The sequence below is a fragment of the Thermobia domestica genome, chromosome 6 (assembly GCF_964235325.1).
Source record: "Thermobia domestica chromosome 6, izTheDome1.hap1.1, whole genome shotgun sequence".
Lineage (NCBI taxonomy): Eukaryota > Metazoa > Arthropoda > Insecta > Zygentoma > Lepismatidae > Thermobia > Thermobia domestica.
In genome coordinates, this window is record NC_137459.1 from 54,180,002 (window position 1) to 54,195,143 (window position 15,142).

General features: G+C 35.8%; 1 protein-coding gene across 4 annotated transcripts in view; it reads right to left on the reverse strand.

Moving 5' to 3' along the window:
• Positions 1-7,950: 7,950 nt before the first annotated feature.
• Positions 7,951-15,142, reverse strand: part of LOC145688004 (uncharacterized) — a 132,607-nt gene continuing 125,415 nt past the window's right edge. For all 4 annotated transcript variants that reach the window (XM_081761670.1, XM_081761669.1, XM_081761668.1 and 1 more), the window contains 3 exons: positions 12,143-12,282; positions 11,162-11,291; positions 7,951-8,733 (listed from right to left, as the gene is read on the reverse strand). In XM_081761670.1, the coding sequence (XP_081617796.1) occupies positions 8,325-8,733; positions 11,162-11,291; positions 12,143-12,282 (679 nt within the window). In that variant the 3' untranslated portion in view covers positions 7,951-8,324. The remainder of the gene's footprint in view (positions 8,734-11,161; positions 11,292-12,142; positions 12,283-15,142) is intronic.

Here is a 15,142-nt window from a genome sequence, read left to right on the forward strand (position 1 = left end):
TGAAAGACCTTGGTTCATTTCTTGGTGGGTTTGCTTTCCACGTCGGGGCGTTGTCAAACTTTTTCGGGAATTGAACAATATTATTCTCATGCGTAGTTTTCGAAATTTTGTACTTTTCCCTAACTTCTCATGCATTCTTTTCGAAACTAAGCTAAGTGGTTAGCGTACACATAGCTGACATGGAAATAATAATTTTAAAGAGCATGATCCGTTGGTGTTTGAGGTCTTTGATTCGATCCTCTGTTTATGATGAACAACATCGTGTTCCCCGTTTCCTCCCACTTTCTAATTCCTCGATTATCATTCATTTTCCTTCATAGTCAAAAGGAAATGATATTTCATGCTAAAAGTAAAACAGTAAAACAATATTATCCTCATGCGTAGTTTATGACTCTCAACACTTCACAGATATTGAATAAAAATGGTTTCCGGAAAACTTTATAAACTTGTGTGTCTGAGAGGATAAGATCTCAAACGTTAACTGTGAACTTACCTCAAATTCAATGAACGAAACCTTGCTGAAGTAAAACCACGCTGACACAAGAAGTACGTACATCTTCTCTGATTCACGATCTTCGTCGATATAGGATTTGAAAAATGAAAAATGAATTTTTATTTAGGTCGCTATGTAAACTACATCACTATCAGCCAATCAAAGATGAGGAAATTAATAAGTGACATCACGAAGGATAAGTGAAAACACAGCTTTCAATATTGAGAACATCATGTATCACGATCCGAAACGGCATGTAACAAGCAATCTGATTGGTTGATCATTGTTGTAACGTCATTAAATTGCAAATTCACGTTTCTTCTAACACATCAATAGTTACGACATATTAGTCAATATATTTTATTTAATCATCTAGTATCGGAATTTTGATCATGACATCATACCGTTGGCAAAAAATATGCTCTCGTTAATTTATTACGACATTCAAATTAACACATCTAAAAGTGATTCATTTTTCATAAACTTGATTGAAAAAATGTAACAGTCATCAATATGTTACGAAAGTGCCCTTAACATAAGTGTAGAGCTGAGTTTAGAAAGCTCGTTGTTGCACTAACAGCTGAGAGAAAAGTGCTGATGTAGTAAGACATTGTGCTCTTCGTAAAAGCAGATTCTACAATTTCACAATAAGAAACTCGTATGCGTAACAACGAGCAAACATGTGTAATGTGTGTCATATCATAACCTGTCTAAAATCTGCTCATATTCATTTCTTACGTGAAACTGCTCGCACCGAAAACTAAATCTTCTTTATGGAGTACAGTGACTCAGCGCTTGTCTCTGATGTGTGAAGTCCCTACTTCAATATGCAGCCAAGTAAGTTTATGATGTTTTTCTCTCAGTTTCTCATTTCACCATTTCTCATCATCATTGTTTCGCTTAGCCTGGAGGGGGAAGTTAAACTTAACATTTCCTTAAACTAGCACCAAGAATCGAACTCGGGACCATGTTCGGGCGATTGCAATGTCTATAAAATAGTAATCAATAATTATTCAAGGAGAACGATATAAATTACGAGGTAATACATTGACTTAAAATTGGTAAGGGTGAACAATACACATTTAAGGTATCCATATTTATCCCTGAGGTGTATTTTAAGGAACGAAGTGAATCACGAACTACATATACTACCATATCAAATTTACGTTAATGATCTTAAGTACACCTCCAAATTATCATATAACGTAATAAGGCCCCATCATAGGAGAGGTCAATAACCTCCAAAACAATCATTGATAGTCCTCAAAGGGAACGAGAAGAAATTAACGTGGACTGAGGTAATACACCCTATAAGGTAAGAAATGAGAATAACAATCTCCAAATTTTATACCTATAAAAGGGAATGAAATAGATCCCATCAGTGAGACTACCCCACAAAGCCCGAGCATATGAACCCAAAAATACGTGGCCTAACACCATGACCCCGTGACGTCATACCACGTGACCCGGGGTGTGTGTGATTAAATTTGAGTTTCCTGCGGTGGCGGGGCCGAAGATCAAGTGACCTCTATTAGCCAATCAGAATCGAGGTACCAAAGCACTCATCAAAGAGGATAACCGTAAAAGTGAACAAATTTTAAAAATTCCAAAGCCTAAGATCACGTGACATCTATCAGCCAATCAGAATCGATGTACCAAAGCACTCATCAAAGAGGATAACTGTAAAAGGGAACAAATTTCAAAAATCCAAGTAACAAAAGAGAATGAGGGATTTCCCCGCAAGGATGACTCATGACGTCAAACCACGTGACCTAAAATTTGAATTTCCCGCGTGGGCGGGACCTAAAGTCACGTGACCTCTCTCAGCCAATCAGAATCGAGAAAAAGTTTGCTGAGTCAGCTCGATACACGGGGGCCACTACTACTGACATGATCTGAATATTTGTATATCAATGTTAATTTTCCTGGTTGTTTCTAACATTGTGACGAAAGGTTGTATAACTAATACGATACTATCTTTTTCAGTTAAAATATCGTATATCATATTTCATATATATATATTTTTAAGTAAATTGAAAAGAGCAACGCCAGTAAGTACTATCCCTTTGTACTCTTAAACAACGGAAGTGTAAGAATGGATTTGATTCCTTGCTCATAAATATCTTAAAATTCTGTCTGGAGAATTGTGTGATCAGATTATTTAATAACAAATTTGCAAAACAAATAAATAGAAAGGATAATGTTAATCATAGTAATGAATATTGATGCTTGTTTTGCAAAAGTTATATTGGAACTGGGGATTAATTAACAACTTATATTTTTGATTCCACACATGCTATTAAATGTATGTTTATTACTCTCAGAAATACAGTAAATACTACAAGTATATGCTACAACATTTAAAGAAATACTTATTTTTGCAGCTTCCCGAAACATGATCGTTGCCATTTTCACTTTCTTGGAATACATAAAAACTTAACAATACTCCACACTCGAGATATACAAAATAATCCTGAAATCTAGAAGTATGTTGAATTCACTAAATGTAATTGTATATACACTCGTACACCCCTTAACACATCACTTCACTTGTATATTACACTGCAAAGCAATGGAAAAGGTAGAAGTTATTTCTTATTACTCTCTTTTTAATCAATATTCCATACTATTAGAAAAAAGAAAAGACATTTTATGAACTGTCAACTTTTGTGCAATTAAAGAATAATTTGTGAAAGGCTTTCCTTCTTTTGATATGTTTTCTCAATTAATTTCAAAGCAGGTGACTAGTACGCTGGAATTCTTGCGCTCAAACAGATAATGTTTGGACCTTTTTCCGTGGCAATTAAAACGAAATTCCTGTAGGTTTCTTTATTCCACAGGAAGACATAACTAATACGTACTCACGCAACGGCATATATTGTGTGGCATCGTTTTTTTTCTATGAAGCAGTAGTACATACAATAACTTTACATTTCCAAATTAAACTATATACATTAAGGGGTCACTTCAAAAAAGTGGGGGCAACTGCTCCCTTTGCCCCCCTAATTGCCGCTCATGAGGTTAATTAATCCCACGAATGTTGTCAAACTGTTATAGACAAAGTTGCAGCGTGCTGAATATGGAAACGTGATCGGACTTGGGTATATGGAGTTCGCGAATATGTTATATAGCATAATAATTCAGAGGATCAAATAGTATTCTTCCACACTTCGCATGCTAGCTAGACGGGCTGCGGCCGTTCGGTCTAAGTTTTACACTGACTCCGCTAGATGCATCTGATCCGTCGTTCTTCAGATGTAGACAATTTGTCCTTGTGCACGCAATGGGCCGTTAAGGTGTACTTTTTTACCTTGATTAGCAATTGCAACCTCCATTCTCTATAAGAGTGGTATGCGACCATTGCGTGGCCAGGCCAAAGTTCTGAATGCCTACCAGTTAACCTACTGGTCGAGTCAGGTCTTCACATGCTCTGCAGGCATAGTGCCCGAGAGTTAAGGAAAGCTCAACTCTCGCCCATGCTCGCCGTTACTCAGATTCCTGGGATAAGCTCACGTAAGCTTCTGAATACAACGACATGACCACAGTTCGGCAGAGTCCAACCAAATCCGGGAGCCCCAGGCATGCCCAAAGTGGATGTTTAACCCCGGTCCTGCCTACCTTTATACGTTTACTAGCTACTGCACACGTCGAGATACTCAGGTATCTCATCGCGGATCCAGTAGTACGTGTTAATTCACCATTTGAGTTTGATGTCAACCCCTTATCCTACAGAGCTTCCTCGCTTCTACTGGGGTAAGAAACCGTTACGCAGATATCTGGTATAGGCACCTTTTACCAGTCAGTCCCCCTGGAGGCAGGAAGCTGATAGTTTCCTCAAGGTTGAATCGTTCAAGTAATATGAAATTTCTTCTAATTACTGTAAATGTATACCCCACATTACAAGAGGCGATGACTGATTTAAGCTGTCTGCAATTAGACATGTTCATTTGGGAGTCGGGGCAACTCCCCTGGTAGGATCGCAAAAGTAATACGGGACTACCTACTTTTAACGTATTTGGGTACCATGTACACGTTGCAGCTAAGCAAGCTTCCGAGCCCAATGGAACGTGTAGGCCACCAAGGGCAAGGACCACCAGACTCTCTCTCTGTAGGGCCGTTCAAGCAATACAGAACTTTCTCTATTTAAGGAAAAGACACACCCTACATTACCAGACCCAATGGCTGATGTAGACTGTCTCCTTTTAAAGATCATGACCGTTTGGGAGCGGCGGCTCCCCTGGTAGGATCTTGGATATTGAACTCAGTGGTGCTATTCGGCCGGCTCACAGCGGTTCGCTAGAACCGGTTGTTAAAATGTTTCAAATTCACAGAACCGTTTGTTATACTCAAACATAACGGTGAATCTTACCCAATTTTACCCAGGAACAATAGTTTTCAGTTTAACTATCTTTGTTTTTAGAAATTCTTAAAGCTACAGCTTTAAACTAAAGTTCGAGTAACTTTAAAGAGTTCGACCAACATAAGTTTCCTGCAGTAGTCAAGCCTTTAGTATGACGTTAATCATACGTCAAAATGATTCTACATTAGGCGGATTATCTCTCAGAACAAGGTATAAGCGTTTATTTCTTAATCTCAAATGCACAGATATCAAGAATCAGAGCTGGGATCACATGAGTGTAGTGATAAGGGTTATTTACATTTGAAACGTATACATACCATTATCAACAATTGTCGATCCATTGCTGGATTAAGGTCTTTCCAATACTTTTTGACAACCATGTATCTCGGAAATGAAAAAAAAATCTTTGAGTTTTACCTCCCACGATTATGCCGGTTAGGCTAAAGGAGACGGTGATTATGAGAAATGAGTGAATGGTGGAATGAAGAAAGTGGGAGGAAATGGGAGAACCCCGAGAAGCCCCACCTCCAAGGGTAGATTGTTGCCCGCGTATTCCCGCTATTCATAAAAGGAGCAGTGGTATGCTGCGGGTATAGGAGACTAAGCTGTTTCCACTTACCACCCGAGTTTTATCACCCTCTCAAAATTCCACCTCTTGATACAATGCATGCGATTGGTGCAATGGGGATGACACAGACATGTATGAAGATACGCTGCATAGCTATAGTGATTTTGAAGGACGGTCAGAACCCGTACCTAAAGTTCCCCGTCCAGCAGTACAAAATTTTCATCTCCAGAGCAACAGGAACCTTCAAATGAAAGTGAGTACGAAATATCTCCACCCAAAATGTTGACTGATTGTACATCCTGGCAAAATGTAAAAAAAAAGTGTTCAAAACTAAAAAAATGTTGGGAAAAATTGAACTGAAAACTTATAAATTGGCGCGCCTCATCCAGAAGGTTAATGGTTTAGTCGGCAATGGTTGATCATATCAAGAGGTTGAAAAAATAAAAAGAACGTTGTGGAAAATAATGAAAATCGGCATTTATTTCAAAATTTATTTCAACTTTTTCCATGTTGTTGTAAACTCTCCAACGTATATTAAAGTTGAAAAATTGCCTGCCTAGCATTTTTTTGGTGGAAAAATATATTCATGTGACAAAATAAATATTAACTGATATAGATATGTTAGAAAAGAAAAAAATATATTTACAGTTCTCTTTGAAACAAAGCATAAATACCTGCTCATAGACGTTGAACCAATGTTATGTTTTGTTTTTGTTTATTTTTCTTTTACAAAAAATTAAATCAAATATTCATATAGGTGATGAGGTATACGTACCTACTTCTTGCTGCTAAGTTGAAATGATCATTTTTCCATTTATAAAATGAATATTTTTTAAAAAAGAAAGTGACGAAATGTATCATGAAACGAAAGTGATGTTAACAAATCTGTTTATTAAAAAATATGGACATGTCTACTGAAATAGTTCGTGCTAATTAATCTCTACAGGATCCAGTGAGGGTCTACTCACATCTTGGTCATCAGATACCAAATCTTCAGCGTAATCGTAATCATTTTCAACTGATTCATTGCTATCCAATACTTATTTCGAAACAGTATTCCTATGCATCATTTGTTGCATCCTCAGCAAGAACGATGCATAAGAATATCTCCGTTTGATTATTTGTATAGCGAGAACGCGAAAGGGTTTTTGCAGGATATTTCAAACTCTGGGTCCAGAAGTTGCAAGTTTTTGCACCGAATTACGGTAGCTCTTTATCTACACGTCAAGGTGATACTTAATCTTGTATTAAAATTGTAGAATAAATGGAAATCCTGTAATACATAAACTTTGCAATATTTCGGGTCTGATTATCTAATTTCTGATTTTAAGAGTTTAATAAACTTTTTTCTTACTTCTTATACTATAAATTGACCAGACCTAAACATCACTACTCATACTCAACCCCTCCAAAATAATAGAAAATATTATTTTTGTATCAAAAGATCCAATATATTTCAGTCAGTTGAAAATGTTTTTCTTGTACGCCTTATACCTGGAGAACCACATATAGTGTAGCCAAACCGAAACTATAACTTAACTCAGTATGATGTGCTTATTCCGCAGAAAATACGAAAACTCGATTTAGGGTCCGTTCAAAAATGTTGTGGTCCCTGATCCAAACACTAATTATTGGCCAAGATCGCAATCTTTTTTGATACATTTTTTGTATCACTTCTAAAATTCTAGGCCAAGGTCGCAATCTTTTAATCCATTTTTGATCATTCCTAAAATACTTGTTATACGTAAAAAAAATACTGAATATTTTAGAACTTTCCTCCAATGTTTCTTTCAACAACGATTTCCACGATCTTTCACTCAACATAGCATTCTGATACTTGAGTTCTGGTGGTCCAAGGTGGTAACCAACACATACTGATATCTAATTTAATTTGTTCGAGGAAAAAAATTAGAATTTAATTTTAATAGTTTTTTTGGATTTTGTGCTCCACTATGCGCTCCTGGGTGGAATATTGCCGTTCGTAGAGTTGTGGACTTTTGTGGCACCCACTCTAAATATCGGCACTCCAAGCATCTGCATGTGTAGCTTATGCTTGGAGCTTGGTCAATCTGTGAATTTCTATCCAAGAAGGATGAGGGCCATGAGCAACAAATGACAGCAAGGAGCCGCTTGCAGGTGAAGCTGTGTTTTAGTATGAAAGGACGCTATGAGGTTAGAAAGATTTCTTAATAATTGGGCACGACGAGAACAGCGGTAGGTTAGTTAAATACCATTGAAGTAAAGACGGACATTTTTAATGTTAAGGAGGGGATTATTGGGAATAGGATTATAGTTAATGCAAAACATTATGTACAAACAACTAAGTTGAAGTATTTTTCAAACTTTTTTGGAATACATTTTGCTTTAAATATATTATTATAGCATTACTTATGTATTAGCTTTTTAGTAGGTTTACAATTTTCACGAATGCAGTTTAAAGAGACAATTAGAAAACGGAATTATTCTATGGACGTATATACAACGAATTGAGACAAACAAGTGGTAAGGAGGTAGAAAAATAATTCTCAATAAATAATAAATATTGTATTTATTCCACATTTTAAGAGAGGAAGAAAGACAGATTCTTAAAAATGTATTTTGTCTTTCTATTGTTATTAAAATGCCAATTTATACAACTTATTTCGCCATACAGCAATACTGCAACAATATCTAGACTATATATTTATTCTATTGAAGGTATACTTGACGTGAACATTATGATAATGTAGGAATATGATTTGTTTATTAAACCTGATTTTCTGTACATTTAGAGAGCCATTTGATGTACATTTACGTAACATCTTTTACCTACGGACAAAAGCATGTAAAATTGAGCTATAAAACTTATTCTATATTATTATTTGGTAGGTAGCATTTGTTGTAATTGTGTTGTTAACAGAGTATTAAAATTCATATTGAGACACATAAATGAACAATGTAGCCACTGCTGATCCACCATATATACCATTATGATGTAACTCCATAGTTAATTGCAGCTCGATTTCCTGTGGTCCTGTGATGGTTTTTATTAATGAAATAACTGCTTGATTAAACGCTGTTCGCCGAAGGCGGAAAAAATCCTGAGTTGCTTTTGGTATTCCTGCCGGTGCACGAGTATTCACAAGTTCCAAATTGAACTGTACGCTTGTTGTTTGCCAGAGTGGACCACGCATAGTAAAGAGATCCAGCTGACCAATCGGAGGAATAGAAAGGTTAGATACAAATGTTATGTAATTAAATGAATAACTGAGAGGCAATCGCAGACACTCGGTATCTCCTTCTCGACAGAACAAACCAGCCCTCTTACAGCGACTGAAAAAATAGATTATAACAAAAATTAGCTTGAAACTATAAATGAATATGGAAAAATACATGAAATTTCTATTGAGTTCCATTAATGTACAGTGTTGCAGAGGTGCATACACAGATACATACAAGAATAATTGACTTCTGTTTAATCATTACAAAACTTAGGTAATTAAATATAAATATACGCGTGCATTTAAATATTAGATATAAAGAAACAAATCTTGCTGTCTATCATGATCTGTGAATGATTCCTAAGGCCTAAATGACAGTTTCAAAATGCATATTTAATAAAAGATTTCTGGTCATCAGATTTTGCCCATGAGTGCAAGACTTGGAATGGCTGACTTTTAAAGTGGAATACTAATTAAGATACGGTACATTTAAAGTTCTTATGAGGAAATACTACTTAATAGTTTTCTAAAGGTTCCACTTTGATAAGCACTGATTTACGCTATCAGCTTACTTGCTGTCAAAACAGTCAAATCAATCCTTATGTAACCTTTTGTTTATGCCTCTAAATTATGTAAAGGTGTGTATTCTTTACCTCAAATACAATATTGTGCTGAGACATTATATCTTTCACTCAATCAAATTTCTGAACATCATAGTCTTACGTTTCAAATATCTTTTGTAGTGGGTAACACTTTTCTATTGTATTAATTAGTATCAGAAGCTTTTAACTAGTTTTAATCTCGAATGACTATGGATTAATATTTGTTCTGTGATATAGAGAAACAAATAAACGAAAGCAAAACGTACGAAGATGCCCCGAATCCTAATGATATTGTTCAAAGCTAATTTATCAATACCTAAGTAGTAAACTAAAATTCTTCTATACTAGAAATTTGTTCTATACTTGCCAAAAATATACAGTAAAACCTGTTAACTTGGCCACCTCTCTAAGTTAGCCACCTGCTTATCTTGGCCTGGTTTGTCTTGAACCTGCATTTTCCCATAAGATATTCATTACATATTACTCTGTAAGTTGGTTATCTGTCTATCTTGGAAGTTGGCCGTATTGAAGCAATGTTTACCCTAAGATGATAATGATAAATTTACCTGCGTATCTTGACCACGCAAAACACCGTTTTGTTATTTTTCTTAACTCTTTCGTAATCCCCATATGAGAGGCAGATTCTGTATTTGTAACTGGAGGCAAAGAAGCTTGGATTCCCACGATTTGTTCTTGAAGATCAATGACCAGAACAATACCAGATAAATGGGTGGTGAATAAGATAAGCACTTACAGGAATTCAGAAAATGGTTGTACGTATTTATTTACCCTGTCTGTGTTGATAAAAACATTAGTTACATCGATCCTTTCATCAGTGGTGAGCTTTAATAATTCCGGAAAATTTTCAAGGTTAAAGCTAACCATCTCAATTGTCAACTATTGGCATCTGACGGCTTGTCGAAAAGTAGCGGAGGTTTTGAGATATGAATTCTCATAAGATTTTCTCGAATCATCTTTTGCTCCGAGGGAAACATTTGTAGCTTATTAAACGTACTGTAGTTTTTTCTAGCACTGTATATTGATATGATTACTTTATATACATTATATAAAAGTAGCTGTCGTGCCATTGCTTATTAAAATTTTACAATAAAGTAATTCTAGAAATTCTATTCTAAAAATACGCCAATCACACAAAGTTTTTGCAAGTTGGCCATTTGTCTAAGTTGGACACCAACTGGAACTGGACACCAACTTTACTGGAACCAGTGGTAGCCAACATAGACACGTTTCACTGTAGTATATAATAGTCAATATACCAAACGGTTGTTAGGTTTTTAAAACACAATTATTAAGTCGTATGCATACGTCATTTTAAAATTTTATCTTTATTATTCAACTCAATTTATAAGACAAAATAATCTTAGTCTGTGAGTAACGCTAGTTCCTAATAGTCAACAATCGCCGCGAAGCTACGTTCGCTGCCAGCCTACATGGCTATCTTTGAAAATAGTTACTGATGATAATGCTAAACTTGCTTTGCTATTTGTTACTAAGACAACGATCTATTAAATGTAAATAAGATTGTGATAACCTATAAGAAATCCACAAGTATTTATTCCATGTCAAGCACAATATAATTTATTAACTTAACAACATGTACACGGTTTATAGACTACAGAAAGTTGTCACTATTTACCTTTAGAGCAGTGCAATATTTAGCAAGTTTTACTGTCAACATGAAACATATTACATTAATATGCCGTAACTATATTTAGATTTGAGTGATAATGTTTGTGTAACCGCAAGTTAGTTGGCCAAAGTAGAAATAAAATTTCAATGTAAACAATTAGAATTTTTAGTTAATAACGATTGTGACCTATATCGTACAATAAGCTGAAGATTTGGGTGAACAACTAGTATTCATATACTAATTACTTTGTTATTACTGTTAATAATGAGCATAACCAAAAAACTTACTTTTTATGGTCCGGATCTCTTATATAATTTGTTGGACAGTTGATCGTATTGCATCTAAAACTTCCTCTTATATTAAGACAAATTTCTTCAGGACTTCGACAAACCTTTCCCGTTGAACACTCATCGATATCTGGAGAAAAAAATAAATATTCAAATTATAAGAGTTATTGTTAGAATTCCGTTTTGTCTTGTTTAATAATGTTTGTAGTAAGCAATGTTAGAGTTTTATGTCATAAATTTTTAATTAAGTTACTTGCTCTGTTATTTCTCACAACAGTTTCAGTCGCGCTACATATACATAATATATAACCGAGTATAGAACACAAAACTTATCTCGGGGGGCGCAGTGGCTCAGTGGTAGAGCGTTCACCTCCGGTGCTTGGGGTCCCTGGTTCGATCCCAGCTCGCGCCGTGTGGACTTTGTGGTGGACAAACACAGTGCTCGTGGGTTTTCTCGGGGTTCTCCCGTTTCCTCCCACTTTCTTCATTCCACCATTTCATTCATTTCTCATCATCACCGTCTCCTTTAGCCTAACCGGCATAACCGTGGGACGTAAAACTACAGATTTCATTTCATTTCACAAAACTTATCTCAAAAGGTTTCCTGTCACTATCGTGTTGGATCACAAAAGCGTTGATTATTATTATTATTATTATTATTATTAATAATAATAATAATAATAATAATAATAATAATAATAATAATAATAATAATAATAATAATAATAATAATAATAACAATAATAACGTAAGGTTCTCGAACTAAGAGAGGAAGCTGATCTTTATATTGCGTGGCGCAAATTACATCGCAAATTGCATTTTGTACCTTATTCTGCTCGCGATTTAATTAATTAATTCGTGAGATGCCGAAGTTCACTTTCGAATATAGATGTAAAAAGTAAAAATAACGGAAGAAATTATAAATATATTTGAACTCAAAAATATCTTTTACACAGCTCTATAATCAGATAAGTTAAATACCTTGACAAGTTCTTCCATCAGTTCCAAGCCTATAACCATCAGGGCACTTACACGTGTAGCTGCCTGGTTGATTAACGCAAATTCCAACGCATAGGTTCCTGTCTTTGAATTCTTCACATTCATCAATATCTTGGCAAGATCTATAATGATACAAGTTGTAAAGATTCAAGTTATGATAACCAATCGTGAAGTATGATGAAGACTTTACTTGAAGTTTTTCTACAAAATATACTTACTAAAGTGCTGTATAACATATCTTATAGTTTTCGAAATTGAAGTCTTGGAAAACATTATGTACTCTTTAGCACTTTCAGTAGTAAGAAGTTACTTTAGCTTTAAAATGATATGAAGATGAATAACATGAGAAATGAGGAGAGGATCACTAAAGAAATAAAAAGTTCGTAATATTGCTCAATAGATACGCTCTAACCAAAATCAGAAAGTACAATTTTCAATGTTTCACTAGTTTTGTTTTCAGTTGTGTAATTTTCAGTGATCGGTGATGCCATAGAATGGGTCCTGTCACCACGGCATGGCGCGTCCTCAGGTTGCGGATCGAGGAGAAGGCCTCTAGATATAGTGGTTAGCTGCGAATATACTGAATAAACAGTCGCAGACAGACAACTAGGAGTGGTCCTCCAGCTTGGGGGTTTGGGTAAGGCTAACGCCCTCATCCTGTAAAAAAAGGTACTTGTTCAGAAACATTCACAAAAGCCTCGGACAAGGACTGATAACTTGGCACGACATCAGCAAAAGAAAATGGACATGAGATTTGGAACATGGAATATTAGAAGTCTTTATAGGGCAAGCGCGTTAAAATCTGTAACGAGTGAGTTAGAGAAATACAGGATGGACTTAGTAGGAGTTCAGGAAGTTAGGTGGGAAGGAAATGGATCTGAGAATTCCGGAAATGTTACGTTCTTTTACGGGGAAGGAAATAAAAATCACCAGTTAGGAACAGGGTTTTTCGTTCACAAACGAATATTACCAGCAATTAAACGGGTTGAATTTGTTACTGACAGACTTTCTTTTATTACTCTTAAGGGACGGTGGTGTGATATTATTGTTTTAAATGTACATGCTCCAACTGAAGATAAGGGTGACGATATAAAAGATAGTTTTTACGAAGAAGTGGAACGGATATTTGACCAACTCCCGCGATACCATATGAAGATTCTATTAGGGGATTTCAATGCGAAGGTAGGACGAGAGGATATTTTCAAACCGATTATAGGGAACGAAAGTTTGCATAAGGAAAGTAATGACAACGGTGTTAGACTCGTGAACTTTGCAACATCCAAAAACATAATCGTGAAGAGTACAAAATTCCCACATCGCGACGTTCATAAATACACTTGGACATCACCAGACGGAAAAACACATAATCAAATTGATCACGTTTTAGTAGATAGAAGAAGACAATCTAGCATAATTGACGTCCGGTCGTTTAGAGGGGCTGATTGTGACACTGATCACTACCTGGTAGCAGCGATAATACGGGAGAGATTATCGTTGAATAAATGTAATACTCAATGTCCGAAAACGGAGAGATTTAATTTAAAGAAATTAGAAGAGAGCCAGGTAAGAGAGGAATACCAGATTGAAGTTTCGAATAGATTCTCGGTTTTAGAAGACTCGGAGTGCACTAGTGTTGAGGATACTTGGATTGAAATTAGAGATAGCATTAAAAGTTCAGCAATAGAAAAATTGGGACACGCGGAAATACGTAGGAACAAACCATGGTTCGACCAAGAATGCATTAAACTAGCAGAGAAGAGAAAACAGGCAAAATTACGGTGGCTACAAAATCCGAATGAAATAACTACACAAAATTTCGCAGATATCAGGCGGGAAACTTCCAAAACTTTTAGAACAAAGAAACGGGATTTTTTGAAAGCTAAAATTAAGGAACTTGAAGATAATAGTAAAAATAAAAATATTCGGGACATGTATAAGGGGATCAGCGAATTTAAGAAAGGCTATCAACCTCGTGCTTATATATTAAAGAAATCTGACGGGACAGTTCTCACTGATACGGATAGCCTCTTAAATAGATGGAAAGATTTCTTTGACGATTTGCTGAACACGCAGACAAAAACTAATGTGCGTGGAGAAAAGGAGATACACACCGCAGAACCGTATATTCCAGAACCCAATCGAATAGAAGTGGAAGCCGCTATAAAGAAATTAAAGAAACACAAATCTCCGGGTGTAGATGAAATTCCGGCTGAGTTAATTTTAGCTGGAGGCGAAAAATTGTGGAACAAGATACACAAACTCATTCTCCTTATCTGGAACAAGGAAGAATTGCCACAAGAGTGGAAAGAGTCAATCATTGTTCCAATTCACAAGAAAGGCGACAAAACTGACTGTAATAATTACCGAGGCATTTCTCTTCTGTCAACATCCTATAAAATCCTTTCAAATATTCTGTTAGCAAGATTGACCCCATACGCAGATGAAATTATTGGAGATTATCAGTGCGGATTTAGACGAAATCGATCAACTATCAACCAAATATTTACCATTCGCCAAATACTCGAAAAGAAGTGGGAATACAATACCCCGGTACATTAACTATTTATTGATTTTAGAAAGGCGTACGACTCGGTTAGGAGAGAATCATTATACAACATTCTTACAGAGCTTGGAATACCGAGAAAGCTAATTAGATTAATTAAGATATGTTTAAATCAATCCCAAAGTAAAGTCCGGGTAGGAAAATTTTTGTCCACGAGCTTCCACGTCGAAAATGGCCTCAAACAAGGAGATGCGTTGTCGCCATTATTATTTAACTTTGTGCTGGAATACGCCATAAGGAAAATCAAAGATAGCAACCAGGGCCTAGAGTTGAGCGGCATTCACCAGGTTATGGCATATGCTGATGATGTAAATTTAATAGGGGATGATAGGAGAACAGTAGAAATAAATGCAGAGATCTTATTAAACGCTTGCAGGGACATGGGTTTAGAAGTAAATGCAGAGAAAACTAAATACATG